Source organism: Bufo bufo, chromosome 7 (assembly GCF_905171765.1).
Source record: "Bufo bufo chromosome 7, aBufBuf1.1, whole genome shotgun sequence".
Taxonomy (NCBI): Eukaryota; Metazoa; Chordata; class Amphibia; order Anura; family Bufonidae; genus Bufo; species Bufo bufo.
The window spans coordinates 26,268,475-26,288,450 of NC_053395.1; the positions used below are offsets into that span (position 1 = coordinate 26,268,475).

General features: G+C 45.9%; 1 protein-coding gene and 2 long non-coding RNA genes across 5 annotated transcripts in view; 1 reads left to right on the plus strand and 2 right to left on the minus strand.

Moving 5' to 3' along the window:
- PRKCB (protein kinase C beta) overlaps window positions 1-13,361 on the plus strand; it is a 148,829-nt gene extending 135,468 nt beyond the window's left edge. For 2 of the 3 annotated variants that reach the window (XM_040441948.1, XM_040441949.1), the window contains one exon: window positions 3,566-5,992. In XM_040441948.1, the coding sequence (XP_040297882.1) occupies window positions 3,566-3,724 (159 nt within the window). In that variant the 3' untranslated portion in view covers window positions 3,725-5,992. Of the gene's footprint in view, window positions 1-3,565; window positions 5,993-12,784 lie in introns of those variants that run through there. The other variant, XM_040441950.1, reaches the window with a different exon arrangement.
- The window catches only part of LOC121009046, a 49,492-nt gene extending 34,201 nt beyond the window's left edge, over window positions 1-15,291 (minus strand). Inside the window, exon 1 of the long non-coding RNA XR_005780671.1 lies at window positions 14,956-15,291. This is a non-coding gene — a long non-coding RNA (uncharacterized LOC121009046). The remainder of the gene's footprint in view (window positions 1-14,955) is intronic.
- Window positions 6,787-7,176, minus strand: LOC121009045. Its single transcript, XR_005780670.1, has 2 exons — window positions 7,075-7,176; window positions 6,787-6,924 (listed from the first exon to the last, which is right to left on the minus strand). It is a non-coding gene; the product is annotated as an uncharacterized LOC121009045 (long non-coding RNA).
- Window positions 15,292-19,976: the final 4,685 nt, after the last annotated feature.

The following is a 19,976-nucleotide window of genomic DNA, read 5'->3' on the forward strand; positions in this document are numbered from 1 at the left end:
TGCACGCTGTTTTTTGATGGAGCCAAGCCATCATTGCAATCATTTCTGGAGGTAGCTGGGGTAATATCAACAGATGGGGTGGTGACAGGATTTTGCGCTCTAAGCACCTGAGAAATAGATTGAGAAATCATGGTAGAAACATTGCCCATGGCCTTAGCAATTGCCGACGAAATAGATTGCTGCAAATCTGCAACATGGGGCTCTGCATGGATAAGGTTTGAGGCTGCAGGTCGCAGGGCCGAGGTAGTGGAGGGACCCACTAGAGCAGAGGGCATAGAGGGAATATCGTTAGGGAGGGACATGATCAAAGGAGTTAGTCACTCCTGATAGCAGCAGAGCGCAAAAAAGGGGAAATAAGCACTTAACTAAGCACAGGCAGACAGGAGCAGGCACCGACCGTGTCCAAGCGAGCGGTAAGATGGCGCCGACGGAGCGGAGAAGGGGAGGAACAGACACGCCCCCGTACACCCAAGGTGTGCTAAGATGGCTGCCGAGATGACCAATCCCGGCGCCGCAAGGTAACTAAGGGAGCACCAAGATGGCGCCCGAGTATCCCGTGCTCCGAGCGCCCCGCCCCCCCCCCCCCCCCCCCCCCCCGCGACTGCCCCCGAAGTCCCGCGAGATGCGAGACTTCGGGCGGCAAGAAGCGCGAACGGCTAGACGACCAGGGTAATGGCGCCTGAAGTAAGTAGAGACGGAGAAGGGGGGGGGGAGATGGGCAAAGAATCGGAACGGAACAGTAATAAAAACCAAGGAATAAGGTAAAAGGCAGAAAACTAAAACGCTAAATCACCAGAGATAAACCTAGGGATATAGAAAAGGTAGCGGATTAACGATAAAGAAATTCTAACTTTCATATATTTAAGGAATGAAACCCATATAATCCAGGTTAAGAATACTACAAGACAAAACCCATATAAACTAGGTTAAATACTGTAAGACAAAACGAGAGGTACTTATCTGCTGTGGGCAGCAGCAAAGAAAGAGGAAGAGATGACAGAGGAGGACCTATTTATGGACTATCTATGGGAGGGGTTGTTTGGGGTTGTCCTTAATTTTTTATGCTAATTCTTTGCTGCTGTTGGTTTCAGTAAAGAAGGAGAAAAGCAATACGAAGCCTCCGTGTCTTGGTATAAAATTAATATTAGCAGAATCCAAGAACAGTAAGGGAGCAACCAGCTGCCTCTTTCCAAGAACCTGAAGGCGTTTAGTGTCTTTAAGGCCTCATGCACGCGACCGTAGTTATGGTCCGCATCCGAGCCGCAGTTTTTGCGGCTTGGATGCGAACCCATTCACTTCAATGGGGCCGCAAAAGATGCTGTCAGCATCCGTTGCTCCGTTCCGAGGCCCCGCAAAATAAAATATAGCATGTCCTATTCTTGTCCGTTTTGCGGACAAGAATAGGCATGTCTACAATGGGCCGCCCTTTCCGTTCCGCAAATTGCGGAAGGCACACAGCAGACTTCTGTTTTTTGCGGATTGCAAAAAACGGCACGGTCGTTTGCATGAGGCCTAAGGTGGCTCAAGTGAAGACTGCCTTTCTTCCTGCCTATAGTTCAATAAAGAGAGTAGACAGTGTCCCTAAACCTTGAAAATACCACCTTTTGAAGAGCAATCCCGAACGTAAATCCATATCTCACAATCTGTACCACTGCTTATGAGCGGATGCTTAGATGTGACCACCATCCTGGAGTGACCTGTGGAGTTTTCACATCCCTTCATCTACAGCAGTAAAGGGAGCCTTGGATTTCACAGTCTGGATTGAAGAACCGCCCACGAGGAGCCTTGAGAACCATAAAAACTTAACTTGAGGCTTTTTTCATGATTTTTTTAGTTAATGCTCTCCCATGTCATATTTATAGTTTGGTTCTGTGTGCTCCAAATATAAATGTGTAGTATGGGGTCACTCATTTTATCTTCAGATTCTGCTCTTAAGACATGCACGTTATTTGTCACAGGAAGGACTTCATGACGTTAAGTCCTGTTAGTTTACGGCTGCATGTTTTATCTTGATTCGTGCCCCCTCCCTGTGTCTTTCTAGACATTAATTAACACATACCTGCTACCCTGTGACAAATCTGATCAATCACACCCTCTGCCAGTCCCATGTGTCACTTTTATGTGGTCTTTCTGTTTTGTATCTATGTCGCTTTCAATGTCAAGAAGTCTTGATGGCTTCAGATCTGCATATTTTCTCTGTGGGTGGTGCTTTTTAAAGGGGTTATCCCATTACTAATGTGCAAAATGAAAATCAGACATCATATAGGACATGATAATCTCTTTCTAACAAAGCTAGAACCAGCCCTGTACCTCACATGGATCCAGAGATCCCCTCCATTCATTGCTCTGCTAGATTTATATTAAGCTGACAGCTCAGGGGAGTGTCTTTTCTGCTTTAGCTCAGGGGGCGTGTCTATGCTCTCCCTATCACAGCTCAGGAGGCGTGTCCATGCTCTCCCTATCACAGCTCAGGAGGCAGTTGAAAGATGAAACTGAGCATGTGCGGCCTTCTCAGTGAGCAGGTCAAAGAAATGAGAAAAAAAAAAAACAGCAGGTGGCGATATACAGACACATTTTATTGAATAACTCAGCGGCTATGCTAAACTTTTAATTACATGCAATTACAAAAGTATTCAGATCCAGGTGCTGGTTTGAAAACTAGAATATTTTTTGTGGGACAACCCCTTTAAGTAACCACATTCTTACTTATTATGTTGGCTGTGCATGGAAGAAGTCTTAAAAATGCTTATGATTACTGAGACCTTTCCACCGGAAGCAGTGCCACCCATGTCCGTCGGTTGTCTGGTATTGCAGCTCGGGCCTACTCAATGGAATGAGAATAAGTTGCAATACCAGGTCTTGGCCCTTGGACAAGAGTGGTGCAGTTTCCGAGGAAGAAAGCAGAGCTTTTTTTTCTCATCTCATCCAGCTCCTTTAAGACGTCAGTCTTTAAAGTCAAGCTTGGTTTGGACACTTAAAGGGACAGTTTCAGATGGCCGTAACGTGGACGCATTTCAGTGTCCACATCATGACTACTACACACCCAATAGTCTAAACTCTTTTCCTATCATTCCATACAACCATATACTGTTCAGTACAGTAGAACCACATGGGTTGCTGGTGCTATGGCTGCGATACTGGACACTATCTAATGCCACCATTACAGTCGTCTGAAACCCTCTTAATCTGGAGTGTTGGGGTCTAGTGCAGATCATGGTGCTGTCGCCCATAGCAGCCAATGATTCTAGTGTCTCAGTGGTGCAGACCACCTTCTGGGAAAAAAATGATTGGTTGTCAGGGGCAACACTGCTGTTTTGCATACATTTGCATAACTAGTCTCCACCTCCAATGCTTCCATGTCTTACTTGTGCCCTGATGGGTTGCAAATACTTTAGCCCCATCCTATCTGAAGCCATTACTTGTGATGTTCTTGCTGCTTTTCTGCCTTCTCCTCAGACTTCTTTCTTCCAGATACAATGTCCCTTTCTCCTCCACTTTTGACATTTTTCCTTGGTTTCATTATTACATTTCCCATAGTTTGTTTTTCTTCCCCCTCCTCCCATAGTGCGGCCGAAACGCTGAGAACTTCGACCGATTTTTCACCCGCCATCCGCCAGTGCTAACGCCGCCCGACCAGGAGGTCATCAGGAACCTCGACCAGTCAGAATTTGAAGGATTTTCCTTTGTTAACTCTGAATATGTAAATGTGGAGGTGAAAGACTAAACGGTTTGAGTTGTCCCCCCAAGTTGCATACGGGGGGTGGCTGTACATGTGTAATCTGTCCCGGGGTGGCATGCTCGCCCCCAAATTGTTGAGTATTCATAACCATGCCATCCTGCAGAGTATGTCTGACACAGCCTTGCTGTGTACACACAGCCCCGTTGTCCATTCCTTGTGTACCCCTTAGGATGTGAAGAAAGAGCCAATCTCTTTATGAGTCGCACTTCCAAGACGACGCAATGGCTAGGTAGACCGTGAGAACTTATCCCTGGGAGATGAGGACTATGTATTCTCTATAAGAACAGATGAAACAAAAAGGTCCGTACTTTGGTGTCGCTCTTGTCAAGCTCCAAATATACAGAACGTAAAGGGTTTCAGTCATATTGTCCAGGATTAGAAAAAGATGGCTGCTTGAATCCAAAAACGGCACCACACCTGTCCAGAGGTGGTGTCTGGTATTGCAGCTCCACTCCACTGAAGTGAATAGTACTGAGCTGAAATACCATAGACAACCTGTGGACTGATGTGGCACTGTTTTTGGAAATGATGGCTAACCTTAAAGTTAGAAAGTCTCCTAGATGTAGGCATGACTGCATTAACCATGTCTTTGCTAGGGAGGTCAAGTAAGAAGCCTCTGTCAGAAGCCTTTGGTCCTGCTTTATGATCTTTGTATCCAGGCCAAGGCAAGTCTTGGGGGTCTCAAGTCCCACTGGCCAGGATTCAAGCCAAATCTCGTCATGAGACAAACTCTGTTTTTGTTTCTTCCCTCATCCCTTAAGCTCCATGTTTTCGGAGCTGTGTGCCTGCGTTACGTGGTATATTTCCAAAGGGGCCAAAGTCTATTGATGACATAAAAATTCAGCAGATGTTCCTGTGTGTGCGAGAGACCCCCATCATCATCATTTCCGCATGAGTGAAGAGGATAATGCACTAGCACAGCGAATGCCCCAGGCTCCTCTACAAATTGGCCAGTCGGCGTGCAGCCTTAGCCAACCATTAACTCGTTACCCTCTTCACATTGCTGTCCTGGAGCCCAGGGTCCCGCACTGCCCGCCTGCCGCTCCAGTCTGCACATCAGTATTACCTCCTCCGTTTGCAGTTATATAAACTCTAGATATTTGAGGTTGTGCCTCCTTTGCAAGCAATAGACATCCTGAGAGTTGTAGTCAGGAAACTCTTGGGGACCAGTGTCAAACCTCTCTAGAGAGAAGTCAAGTGCGCCACACACAGGTGACGGCCTGGGAAAGCGCTCGGGTCCAAGGCCTCCAGTGTTGTACTTGCCAAAAAAAACTAGAGGAAGGAGATCGTCGACAGATCCAATTTTGAAACCGGTTAATGTGCAGCGGAATGATTTTTTTTGCAAAGTGACTCTGGTGTGAAGTTAATCATTAATGGGGTTGTCCAGGATTTTTTTTTTTTTTTTTTAAATCTCACCCCCAGCCAACGGGATCTGTGAAGAGGAACATATCTGCTCCCCGCCGCTCTGTTCTGGTTCCCAGGTTCTCTGCACTGCACTTCTGGTCCCAGTCTGTCAGCATCCGCATGGATGGGGTAATGTGCTGCAGCATCCAATGACTGGCCTCAGCGTTGATGTGTCCCCAAGTGGCTCATCACTGCTAGGTTACGTGGGCTTCCCCATGGTGCTTCAGAAAAGAGAAATATAGATGGAATATTTGCTGCCGCACCTCTTGGTGAACACCCACCTAGTATTTTTCACGGTGGGAAAGATGTAAAGAGCCCCTTTCGAATCTCACTGAGCAGTCGACAACTGTTGAAGAGTGAACCCCAGCCAGTGGGACCTGTGAAGAGGAACATACCTACCTGCTCTCCGCTGCTCTGTTCCAGCTCCTGGGCTCTCTGAACTGCACTTCCGGTCTCTGTCTGTCAACATCTGCATGGATGGGGTCATATGTGCAGCTGCAGCCAAGGACTGGCCTCAGCAGTGACGTGTCCCCAAGCGGCACATTACGGCTAGTCATGTCACTTATGTGTCCCTACCTTCTAGAACAGTGTTTTTGCACTTGGGACTGTCTAGATGTTAAAGGGGTGATGCGGGAATTGGATATTGATGGTCTAGCCTCAGGATAGGTCATCACTATGTGATCAGTGGGGTCCGGCTCCCACCATTATCGCCAATCATCTAGTTGAAGAGGCCGCTGGGCTCACCTGAGCTCTTGTGAGAACTGCAGCCTCCTTACAGCTTAAAGGGGTTATCCAATCCTATAAAGTGCCCCCCATACGCCGGGCTCCCGCGCTGCGCCTCTCCTGGTCCTCCGCTCTGTGTCGGAGGAGGGAGCAGCCAATGGCAGGCGCAGACGGGGACGAGCCTCCCTGGCGTCGCAAGCGATGCTAGGGAGGCTTGTCCACATCCCCGCCTACCATTGGGAGCGGGGAGCCAGGCATATGGGGGGGCAGTTTATAGGATTGGAGAACCCCTTTAACAAGCACAGCGCCGTGCACTGTATAGTGGCTGCACTTGGTATTGCAGCTCATGGGACGGAGCTGCACTTAGGCCACGTGGCTTATATACTGTGACGTCACCACCCCAGGAATAGGACTAAGCGCTCACACAGCCCCATGGCCTATTTGAACAGCTGGTCGGTGGGGGTGCTGGGAGTCTGACCCCTTCCGATCAGATATTGATGAACCATCCTGAGGATAAGGCCATCAGTATCAAATTCCCAGAAAATCCCTTTAATTAGCTGGAGAGCAAAGTTGCAGATCACTGTTGTAGAATGACTTTGGCGCTGTGAGATCTCCAGGTTACACTAGGATTATGGAAAAGGGCTCCACACGATGCAGAAATCCATTTATTTTTGTAAGGAAAATGCAAACTGCAGTATTTTTATGCTGTAAAAATATTAATCATGGCAATAATTACTTCCATCAGTGACATGTATGCTGTTTTTATAATATATTTGCGGCCACAACCCCCATCAGGTTACAATAACACCAGTCAGTTCTAAACGGTGCTCCAGAAGTAGAGCACATGTAGAGCTCCGCTCTGCTGCCACAGTCCTGTATCTGAATACTATGGCACAGACAGTCTCCTGTTGGCACAAGGGTCCCAGTTCATAGTCTGGTATTACAGATGATTTTTTTCTGTCTATAAGCCGGAGGAGGCAAATGAGAAAAATATTTCTCAATAGTTACCCCCAATGTTCATCAAACTGCAGATCAGAGCTCCCCAATCTTCATCAGACCTCAGATGAGACCCCCAATATTCATCAAACCACAAATCAGACCCCCAATCTTCATCAAACCACAGATCAGACCCCCAATCTTCATCAAACCACAGATCAGACCCCCAATCTTCATCAAACCACAGATCAGACCCCCAATCTTCATTAGACCTCAGATCAGACCCCTAATCTTCATCAGACCTCAGATCAGAGCTTCCCCCCCCATCTTCAACAGACCTCAGATCAGACCCCCATCTTCAACAGACCTCAGATCAGACCCCCAATCTTCATCAAACCTCAGATCAGACCTCCAATCTTCATTAAACCTCAGATCAGACCCATAATCTTCATCAGACCTCAGATCAGACCCCCCAATCTTCATCAGACCCCAGTCTTCATCAGACCTCAGATTAGACCCCTAATTTCATCAGACCTCATATCAGACCCCAGTCTTCAACAGACTTCAGATCAGACCCCCAATCTTCAACAGACTTCAGATCAGACAAAAAATAAACAAAACAACTTACCTCTCCAGCACCGCCATTCTGCACATCTTGTGCTCTTACTGCTGCACTGTGAGCACTACGTCCTGGCACTACATGCTGTCTGGACACAGCACAGTGGCATAATGGCAATCCCTTTAATGCATTCCTGTAAGTGAAACGATCACATGGACGCAGGGCGGATATGCTGCAGACTTGCTCTGGCGCATGGTATTGCAGTGCCCTAAAAGTGGATGAGACTACATGTGCTCTGCTATCTGATGCCTGTTTATATCAGAACCCCTATAAGTAGCTGTCCTAGTAGATAGGGTTGGTTCTTATTTGGTGTCTGAGGCCTGAAACACAGCGGATGAGATGGATGCTATGTGGACGTGTTGGAGCCATGTATGATGCAGGGTTGTGCACTGGATGCAAAGGAACAAGCTGCCAGGCCAAACAAAAAACACCCACCACCTGGTGTTTGCACTGTTAGGCCTAGTTCACACGAACATTTTTTTTGCGAGTGTACGGGCCGTTTTTTTGTGTTCCGTATACGGAACCATTCATTTCAATGGTTCCGCATTAAAAACGGAATGTGTTCCGTAAGCATTCCGTCTCCGTATTTCCGTTGTTCCGTTCAAAGATAGAACATGTCCTATATTTGGTCACAAATCACGTTCCGTGGCTCCATTAAAGTCAATGGCTCCGCAAAAAAAACTAAACACATACGGAAATGCATCCTTATGTCTTCCGTATCCGTTCCGTTTTTACTGACCCATCTATTGAAAATGTTATGCCCAGCCCAATTTTTTCTATGTAATTACTGTATACTGTACATGGCAAACGGAACGTAAAAACGGAATGGAAACGGAAACACAACGGAACTGAAAAACGGACCGCAAATAACTATAAAAGCCATACGTTCGTGTGAACTAGGCCTTAAAGGCATAAAGAATAGCTCTGACTTTGGAAAATAAAGAGGTCAATTACTTAAGTAGCAGCTCCCTAAGAAAATGTCGGCATAGCCATGGTGGCACTCTGATTGCTTGCAATTCTGTTTGGATCTGCCTGTAATTTGTCCATGGATTCCGGTCTGTTGCTATTTAACGGGCACATTTGTAAGGTCAAAATTCTGCATTGATTACTTTCTTCATATATCTTTATAGCGTTCAGAGTCCCGTTTTTTGATGCAGAGCTCCAAATCCCCTGCAATAGACCTAGAATTATAAGGTAGAAGGAGGGAGCTTACTGCATGTTATCATAGAGTCTAATGTATAAACAGTATGCAGGGAGCGCCCTCTGGTGGTGGCAGTGGACATGCTTGTTTAGGTGAATGAGACTGGGGTGACTGTTGTATGAGTAGTTCCAGGGAATCTCCTGGTCAGCGTCTGATCTTCCAGTGTACGGGACTTCTCCTTTTTTTTACCATTATTTTGTATATGATTTCTTTAGTACAGACTATTTTCAGCACATGATGTTTTTGGGACATCCTGTTTGGGTGACTGTATTCATCCTCTGTATACATGTCTTGTGCCAGTTTTAACTTTTCGTACTAATAAAAATTGAATTTATGCCGAAGTTGTTTCCTACTGATCAGGATGCATCCATGAAAGTGCTGGATATAGAGGACTTACCTGCTGCTGTCGGGTTACCATAAGTCTTCCAGAAGTGATTAAGAGGTTAAATCAGAATAATTTTTTATAATGAGCGGGGGAGGGAAAGCCAAATTGTTGTTTTTTTTTTAGGCAAATTACCAGAATGAGACACTGATGTCAGAGGTGTCATGGAGGAATGTAAGTTCTATGCTTGAAGAACCCAATGGATGAGCGAGCCAGAACCTGCCATGTCAAACACTGTACTTGAGCTGCAGGCAGCAGGTTATAGAGCAGGAGGAGCTGAGCAGATTGATGTATAGTTTTATTGGAAAAGATTCTGTAAAACTTGTATTTTATTCATTTAAATTTCTTGCTCATTCTGATCGTTGAAGTCCAGGAGGCGGTCCTATCAGTGATTGACAGCTGTCTCTGTATACACGGCCATAGAGGGAAGGCTGTCAATCACTGATAGGACCGCCTCCTCATAGAGGGAAGGCTGTCAATCACTGATAGGACCGCCTCCTGGACTTAGACGATCAGAATGAGCAGGAATTTAAAATGTATTAAATACAAGTTTTACAGAATCTTCTCCCAGCTCAGCTCCTTCTGCTCTCTAACCTGCTGCCTGCAGCTTACATTGCATTTTCATGGTCACGGGTTCCCTTGAAATAATATAGTAGGAAATTTCTTGAATAACTATTCCTGCTCCCCTTACCTTATGATTATTTCTCGCACTTGCAATCAAATTTCCATACCGCAGAACCCACACACTAGGGCCAGTTGACATCTTCGTATATTTTTGCAGTTGGTTGGGTTCGAACCCGGGATCCAATGATGCCGGGTAACAGTGCTGGCTGCTCTCATTATAACAACCCACCCCATATTTATAGTTTGATTATTCTGTTCTTACTGTACTTCAATGCTTATCGGCTTTCCATGCACTACTTGTTATGAACAAGTGGAGCTGCAGTGTAAAGCATGGGGGCAGAGCAGCATTCCTGAGGCTCAGAGTATCTGTGATAAGATGGGACTACAGACATAGAATCAAATTTTAGATTTATTGATAAATTTGTCATCATCAGACAGGATTGTGGGTGGCTGGACCGCCAACACCAGCGATAGGTAAGTATATTACTAAGTCATTTATTTTTCTGTTTCTTACATAGGTGTCTTTTTCGAAATCCTGCTTATAGACTAATTCATGTCTTCCGAGATTTATAGCAAAAATTGGGACATTTAAGCCCCGCCCTGGGAATGCCTACTTTCTGATAGGATTTGCCTGAACCCTTCCCCCCCCCCCTTTTTTTTTTGTTGCAAAATCGGGACTTTCAGCTAGTATACCCATGGCCATTTAAGGTCCCACCCCCCATTCTGCATTGAAATGAACTCAAACAACCCAAATAAGCATAACCAGCAGACCGTTCACAGTCCAAGCATAGAGGCAGTACTAAAAAAATATATATATTGGGACCGTTGGAGCATAAGAGCTGTGTGACCACTCTCCCCTTCTGCGTCCACCTTGATAGAGCAATTTGTGTTCACGCGTGGCTCTTTAAATAATTGGATATGATAATAGGACAGCTTCCTTGGCGTCACGTTATCTTCTACCTGGTATGTGGCAGAATTTTCTTAAGGCCTCTTGCACACGAAAAAAAAAAAAAATAATTGTTTACGTTCCGTTTTTTGCGTTTCGTATACGGACCCATTCATTTCAATGGATCAGCAAAAAAAAAAACTAAGGTATTCCTTATGCCTTCCGTTTTTCCATTCTGTTCAAAGATAGAACATGTCCTTTTATTGTCCGCATAACGGACAAGGATAGTACTGTTCTATCAGGGGCCAGCTGTTCCGTTCCGCATAAAACTGAATGCACACGGACGTCATCTATATTTTTTGCAGACTGCAAAATACTGAAAAAGCCATATGGTCGTGTGCAAGAGGCCTAAAGGGGTTGTCCAGGAGTAGAAAAACACGGCTGCTTTCTTGCAAAAACAGCACCACAGCTGTCCACAGGTTGTGTGCGGTATTGCAACTCTGCTGCATTCACTTCAAGGGAGCTGTACTGCAATACCAGACACCACCTGTGGACAGGTGTGGTGCTGTTTTCTGTGTTTTTCCTACTCCTGGGCAACCCCTTTAAATTGGGATTAGTTGTGAAGCGTTTCTAGGAATGATGCTGTGGTTAATAGCGGAAATTGGGTAACGTCCATAGGACCAATGCATGTTACGGGCGGGGGTTAAGCAATAAGCTCAGCCATCTTTGACGGGTGCTCTAGTTGCAGCCCGGAGGGCGCAGCTAGAGGAGTGCCCGCTCCGTTGCATCCTTAGATCGTGAAAGAGATCACCGGGGCCTACATTCGTGCGGCGTGCTCTGTGTAGCATGGTAGAACGGTTGTCATGGTAACTGTCAGAACATGTGAGCTCTGGGCATCTTGCAGAGAGATGGGTGAAGATCTGCTTTTGCTGCAGGGATTTAACCCTTCGTGCTAAGAGTCGAGCTTGGAATACGATTCGAGCGCTATATAAGTGTGGCGGTGTTACGACTTGCATTCCTGATCCCCCTCGAGTCCCGGGCCTCGGGACCTTTGGTCTCACAATACTTTTTTTACGCGGTAGAAGGGGCACGCCCCATTTAGGCTTTGTATTAGAACGGATACAGGTTGCAACGGCTGCAAGACCAAATCTTATCTAGTTTGGTTACTAAAAGCTGCTCGTAGAGCGAACGCAGCGGCTGACAGATCTACTTACGATGTAAAGGGGTTGTCCAGAATTAGAAACCATGGTGCTACCTAATAGTGAAATCACTGGGACTGTGTGCGAGGGGCTATTTCTATGCAGGGGAGCAAATACTTTTTGTAATGCATTCCTGGGAGATGGCAGGTGCTTGACGGTCACATGGTACAAGCTGCTGCCCACCCACAGAAAGTGAGAAGACCAGAGCTGCAGAGGGGTGAGGGAAGAAGCTACAAAGGGTAAAAATAACAGCAGTTTTTGCACTGATATAGTTAAGATAATGGTGTATTCCTCCCAATATGTTATATATCTTTTTAAATTTGTGGGATAACCCCTTTAAAGGGGTTTTCCGAGATTTTAAACTAATGACCTAACGTCTAGATAGGTCGTCAGTATCTTATCTGGGGGGGGGATCTGACACCCAGGACCCCCACCGATCAGCTGTTTGAGAAGGCATCGGAAATCACAGTAGCGTTGTGACCTTCTCGCAGCTTTGCCTAGGCCATGTGACGTCACACGCATCGGTCATGTGGCCTAATAGCAGCTCAGCCCCATAGAAGTGAATGAGGCGGAACTGCAATACCAAGCACAGCCACTATACAATGTACGGCGCTGTGCTTGGTGAGCAGGGAGAAGGTAGCGACACTACTGCAATGCCTTCTCAAACAGTTTGTCTGCGGAGGTCCCGGGTGTTGGACCCCCATCAATCAGATACTGATGACCAGTATAAAAGTTCTGGAACAACCCTCTAAGACAATTTTTTTTATATTTTTTGTAACCTTTACGATCTAAACTAGTGTTGCGCTTGCTGTTGTGTACAATATGTTACAAGAGTGCGGATGCCGCGAGGGTGTGACAGAACGTGACGATGGAAGCTGGTGTGACTGTATCGGTTTGCCTCCATCATCTCCATGAACATCCAGTTTGCACTAGCTTGGAACAGCTGAGTCAAAGTTGCAATAAACAATCATTTTTATTGCAAAATGCCCGCCGTCCGCCATCCCATCTATCACTCTCCCGTGCCGCCATCTCTCTGATAACAAAGGGTCTGTTCACTTTTTACTTCTGCAGAAGGACAAGAGGGACACCTCTAACTTTGACAAGGAGTTCACCCGTCAGCCCGTGGATCTCACCCCCACGGACAAACTCTTTATCATGAACCTGGATCAGAATGAGTTTGCTGGATTTTCGTACACAAACCCGGAGTTTGTGATCACTGTGTAGCAGACGGAGAAACCTCTTCCAGGAACCTTCAGACCCAGCTATCATCTGGTGGGTAGGGCCGCACAACCTTGATGCCAGTAGGGCTGTGGTAAAGGGCTCACAAGATTTTACTTGGGTTGAACATTAAACACTCTATATGCAATTAGGTAGCCCTGCACCAGTCCCTGAAACCAGGCAGCTAGAAGTCCGAAAAAACCCTATATGTGTGTGTACATTTATACAAAGCCGATCCTTGACACGTGCTTCTTGAATGTCTACACGTGAAAGTCCAAACAGAGATGTAGTAGAGCGAAGTTGATCTGGCATTCGATGGGACTGCAGTGAATGCCCACAGTTGAACAACATTTTCCTTTTCTAAGTAGATACAAAATTCTGTACAGATTAATTTCACAATATATCTTTCTGTATTTTTGATACGGAGCTCCAAATCCTCTGCATAAACCTAGTTAAGTTATAAAATCCAAGCAGCCACCACTAGAGGGAGCTAATGTTTATACAATGACCTTAATAATAAAGCAGTATGCAGTGAGCTCCCTCTAGTGGTGGCTGCAGACAGCTAAAAATGGATCATGTAACATTAATTTTAGGCAGGGAATTTGGAGCTGTGTGTCAATGGATAAATGGAGCTCTGTCCACTATGAAGATGTAGGAATGAATCGGCACAGAATGACTGTCCTAAAAAGGACTGTGATAAAAGGTGAAGATTCACTTTAATTTCTGTTTTGCTATATAATGTCTTCCCCAAGTTTCCTGGTGCCTACACAGATGGAACGTCATTTACAGTCGTCCTTTGTCCTGTACCTTGTGTTCCTTGTTTTATATTTCCGCCCTAAAGCTGCATGATTTATAATGTAGTAGAAGGGACCTAAACCAAGCCTGTAACGCTTTTAGGGGTAGTCTATAACTTCTTGTGACAACTAATACTAATTCATGTACTCATGGTAGTCACCCAGACAGGAAATCATGCAGTTGCTATGCAATACCTGCAAAATACATTACAGGGGTATTCCAGTTTACAGCGTTTTCACCGATCTACTGGATAGGTGAAAGGTGCTACATAGGTTGGGGTGCTTCCGCTGAGACTCCCAACAGGATGTGGGACCCGCTGCCCATTCCCCAATTACATGACCACGGCTAGGAGGACTTTCAAAGGAACAGGAATCAAGTGTGCGACCTGTGTCACTAACGGAAATGTCCAAGAACAGTGTTCAGACCCCCATATATGGAGCATTCATCGCCCAGCTAGGTGAAAAGGCTGCAGACCGGAATACCCCTTTAAGATGTGGGAAATAAATGCTGATTCATGAAATGGGTTGTCTGGGATTAAAAAGGTGGGGAGAGGGGTTTGCTCCAAAAACCTTACTCTTTCATCCACGTGAACAGGTCTGAGCTGCAGTAGCTGATGAGGGAAAAAAGAGGCACAGTTTCTGGACAAAAAAAAAAAAAAACCCTTATTTTTCGGACAACCTCTCTAAAGATGCATAATAAACGGTTATGTGGTGTATTGCAGCTCAGATGCCATCACAGTAAATGGGGCTGAGCTGCCCTACTACAAACATCCTGTGGACAACCCCTTTAGGGGCTCATGCAAACGAACGTGTGCTGGCCGGACTGCAAATTGCTGTCCGCAACGCACTGGCACCGACCGTACGGCCTCCATATGCCGAGGCAGGGCCCATTCACTTGAAATAGGGTCCGCGATCCGCATCCTACGGACCGCACCGCAAAAAGTAGTGCATGCACTACTTGTTTGCGGTGCGGAGGCAGGGACAGCAACCCCACGAAAGCACTCCATGGGGCTCCGTGTCTCCGTACCGCACTTGAATGGGTCTGTATCGTGATGCGGTGCACAAACGGCCAGTGCCCGTATATAGCTGACACGTTGTTTGCAGGCCACAATACAGGCACGGCCGTGTGCATGAGCCCTAACTCTGCCCCCCAAAAAATTACATGTTCAGCTCTGCTGCATCTGTAACTAAGAGACAACAGCTGACAGGTTATACATATGTGTATCCTACCTGTGGCCGGATGTATACAGCAGGTTGGAATGTAACATGATGGTGGTGGTACTCCTGTATAGACTGGCCGCACGTCGCCCCTATGTATGATGCCGCCATAAACTGACCTGATACAGCAGCTCCTGATTTGGGGTCGTCTCTGTACGATTTGTTCAGGTTCTGAAGAAGCAAGTCAAGTATCCTTGTGTAATATGGTTCTATAATATCCGTATAGCCTTAGGAGCGCGCTCCAACGTCTGCGCGCCTGTGAGCATCGCTCTGTTCATGCACTATGAAACAACAAGGATACTTCAACATAATGACTTAAAAAGAAAAAGCTGGGTAACCGCCACCATGGCCGCCATCCCAGAATTTCTAGACCCTCGCAATAGTAAATCTGCCAAATTATGCAACAATAGGGGAGAGGAGGAACTGGATGGGATCTCTGCAGCCATAAGGATTGCAACCCAGCAGGTATATAGCTAAGAAATAGCAGAACAGACATGTTGGTGTAAGGGATGGCCACAACTAGAAAAATACAGCGCCACAGCTGTCCACATATATACAGACCCTTTGCTAAGGCATTACTTTTTTTTTTTATATATATATATATATATATATCTGAAGGATCTAGTGAATAGATAAGCTGCTTTATTAAAATGATAGCTCCCCCATTAGGCAATCAGTGTTTTCATTACAATAGGGTCATAGGCTAAGGTCTTATGTTGATCTTCAGGCAGGGGCCATACTAATGTCGGCCATATGTCATCGTCGTTGCAGGGTGGTAAAATTACCGTTAATTGGTTAAGCCTGTTCCTCATTACAGCCCTCCCCAACTATCACGTTAAATGATTATTGCAGATTTAGGCACTGATGGTCATGGATACCGGCTCAGATCTAAAGCTTTAAGAAGCTTACTGCCTCCTGACATTAAGACTAATTCTACCTATCCAAGCAGCAGAATTAAAAAAAGGGGACGCATGAGATTAGAAAAACGTGTCTGCTTTCTTTCCCAAACAGCGCCAGACCTGTCAACAGGCTGTGTTTGGTATTACAGCTTAGCTTCATTCACTTGTATGGGGTGGAACTGCAATACCAGACAACCTATGGACAGGGGTGAACAAGCCCTAAGATGAGTGGTGTTTTGGCTCAGAAACTGGCCCCTTCCACCTCATGGGTCCTTATTTTTATATATATATATATATATATATATATATATATATATATATATATATATATATATATATACAGTACAGACCAAAAGTTTGGACACACCTTCTCATTCAAAGAGTTTTCTTTATTTTCATGACTATGAAGGCATCAAAACTATGAATTAACACATGTGGAATTATATACATAACAAACAAGTGTGAAACAACTGAAAATATGTCATATTCTAGGTTCTTCAAAGTAGCCACCTTTTGCTTTGATTACTGCTTTGCACACTCTTGGCATTCTCTTGATGAGCTTCAAGAGGTAGTCCCCTGAAATGGTTTTCACTTCACAGGTGTGCCCTGTCAGGTTTAATAAGTGGGATTTCTTGCCTTATAAATGGGGTTGGGACCATTAGTTGCGTTGAGGAGAAGTCAGTTGGATACACAGCTGATAGTCCTACTGAATAGACTGTTAGCTGCTTTTTTCTTGCCATAATACAAATTCTAACAGTCTATTCAGTAGGACTCGGCCAAGCATGCATGTGTTGTGCATGGAGGGAGGTTAGTAAACCACTACCAGACATCTCAGCAGTGGATTATGTTCCCTAGAGCTAAAGGATTAGGCATGTTGAAGTCCAGCAGCCCATTCCCTACCTACATTAATAAGTCAGCCAGTCCCACCAAGATCTGCTGTTTTGGCCATCATTCGTCTACCTGGCTTAATGCAAGCTGGTTTGCAGAGCTACAGGTGCCAAGGCAAAGCGGTCAGATGTCCTCAGGACGTTACGGGGGCTTTGCATGTTCTGTGCTCTCACGTCGTACTTCACAAGCTGATATTAATGAGGAATAGTACAGCACCATTAATAATGTACATGGAAATCTCAGCCGGGACGCGCGCCGCTCATATTCAATGGAAGTGTGACAATACTTTTACAAGATTTTAAGTGATTCTTGCCTGTGACTTACATCCTACATTTTAAGTTGGAAATTCTTAGCAGAAAAGTTTTACGATTTAAAGGGAACATTGCAGCTGCAGTCTATGGCCCTGCCCGTTTCCTGAATGCAATCTATTCTCTCCGTTATCAGCCATGTCTAGCTGGAGAGCGGCTGACTGTATTGTGGGGTGGAGGGTAGCAGGTGGAGAAGAGTCCCTGCGCTTATGTGACATACCTTCAGTGCTGAGAACTATACAACGATCAGCCACAACATTAAAAAGACCTGCCAAAACAGCCCTGACCCATTAAAGCCTGGACTCCGCAAGACCTGTGAAGTGTCCTGTGGTATCGGGCGCAAGATGTTGGCAGCAGATCTTGTAAGTTGCTCGGTGACTATCTGATTGAGGTCAGGGATAGTTGGAGACAAGTCATCATCTTGATCTCTTTGTCATGTTCTTCAGTCCTGAACAGTTTTTGCAGTGAGGCCGGGGCATTATCCTGCCAAAAGAAGGCACTGCCATACTTATCTGTACAATGCTTAGGTAGGTGGTACGTGCCACATCCACATGGATGCCCAAGGTTTCCAGAAGAACATTGCCTGGTGCCATCTCTTCTCCAGGTAAGTGACACCCACCCACCCGGCCGTCCACATGATGTAAAAGAATGTGATTCATCAGACCGGGCCGCCTTCTTCCATCGGTCCTTGGTCCAGTTCTGATGCTCACATGTCCATTGTGGGCACTTTTGGTCTTGGACAGAGGTCAGCATGGGCAGCTACACCGCCCCATACCCAACAAGCTGCAATGTCCTGTGTATCCTGGCCAATTTCTGTCATCTCCAGCAATCTGCTCTACACTACACCTTCAAAGGGCTTGGACCAGATGGGCTAGCATTCTTCTCTCACACACATCAGTGAGCCTGTCACTAGTTCACCACTGTCCTTCAATGGACCACTTTTGGTAGGTATTGACCACTGCATACTAGGAACACCCCACAAGTCCTGCCGTTTTGGAGATGCTCTGACCTCGACATCAGATGTTTAGGCTTGCCCATTTTTTCTACTTCCAACACAGATGACTACTCACATATTCCACCCCCTGACAGGTGCCACCATAACCAGATAATGTGATGGCCGATGGCTACATGGGAGGGACTGATATCAAAAGCTGCTGAACTTTTACAGGCTTTGACCTTGGTCCATTTTGCTTGGACACTAGTTGAGCTATATATCAGTATGTTTTGTGGATCTGCATACCTATATGCAGTGGCGGATTGGCCATAGACCCTACAGGGCCCACGGGCACAAGAAAGGTGAGTAATGATCTGACAGTTCCCTCCTGGCCAACCCAAAGGGGCAGTTTCTGGGAGGTATTTTGTGCTTCTGGGCGTTATTTTTTAATGTACTGTGGTATTTGGCTCTGCAGGGGTGGTATTTTTTGCTACAATATATTGCTGAACCTGCCTCCTGTCAATATGGACCCGCCTACAGCATGGGGCCACTTTATTTTTATTTATTTTTTTCCAGGCCCACTGTAAGATCTAAGTTTGCCCCTGCCTATATGGGTAGTAGACATGGCAAATAGCATGGGGCTCTAAGGACTGGGGCCACCTCTACTCTAACATTGCCAAAGGTAAACGCCTTGGCTTACTACTACAACATGTGAAGACCACGATTATAACTACCCACGGCCTTTAAATCCTGGCTTCTGAGGGGATTCACCTGTACTGTAGAGTTGGACCCCATATTAAAGGGGTTTTCGGAGATTCTGATATTGATGACCTATCCTCAGGATGGGTCATAAATATCAGATGGGTGGGGGGGTCCGACATCCAGGACCCCCACTTATCAGCTGATTGAGGAGAATGGGGCACTCTGGTGAGAGCCGCGGCCTCCTTGCATCTCACCAAGCACAGCGCCGTACATTGTATAGTGGCTGTGCTTGGTATTGCAGCTCGGCCCCGTTCACTTGAATGGGACTGAGCTGCACCTAGACTATGTGACCGATGAACATGGCGGCTGTGGCCTTTTCAAAACAGCTGTTCAGCGGGGGTCCTGGACGTCAGACCCCCTCCAATCTATTGATGACTTATCCTGAGGATAGGTCATCCATATCACAATCTTTGGTAACCCCTTTAAGTCCTACACTGGGACCCATATTTACCTGGTTTATAACCAGGACTTCGATACTATAAGTTGTTAGTGCCGAGCGCTACGCTACCATTTCGCAGCAACCAATCAGATCTCAATAGTAATTTTTCAGAGGTCCTTTTGGAAATGTAAGACGCAATCTAAACTCCACTTATTGTTTTTCACCAGTTTTCACATACGTGTTGAAACCACTACAAGTTTAACTCTGCTACATCTGCCCAGCAGAAACATTGATAGTTTTTGTTAATGTGGCTATAATTGCTCATGAAGGATGTCTATAGGCGAGAACGGAGGAGATAATTATCTCCGTGTACTACTTCTTCGTCCTGAGCTCTTATGTAAGACGTGGTAGTGGCAGATCTTCTCTCCTAATGGAAGTGTCTGAAAAGTTTTATTGTCCCCTTAAACACATTAGCTGCTCTGATAAGCTTGAATTGCACAGGCCTCATAGGAGACGAGAACATCCCTGCCCCACATATCGAATGGTATCTGCCTCGTGCTTGAGTCACCAGCGATTAGTGCACGGAGAATCTCGGCCGTGACCACGTTATGGGCACAGGATGGCACTGGCTGTTCATATGTAATGGGAATTCATAATCATGTATGCCTCTAGCAATCTAATAATTTGCTGTTTCCAGGGTGGGGTGTTGGCGCTGCAAAGACATTTGGCCAGGATATAGATAGTGGCCCCAGAGAGAAATCCTCGGTGTTGGACCATGCCACTGATCTGCTGTTTATCCCTTTCCATTCCTCCACCCGTATTTGATAACATTGTGTTGCCTATAGGGAGGAGGAGCCTAAGGT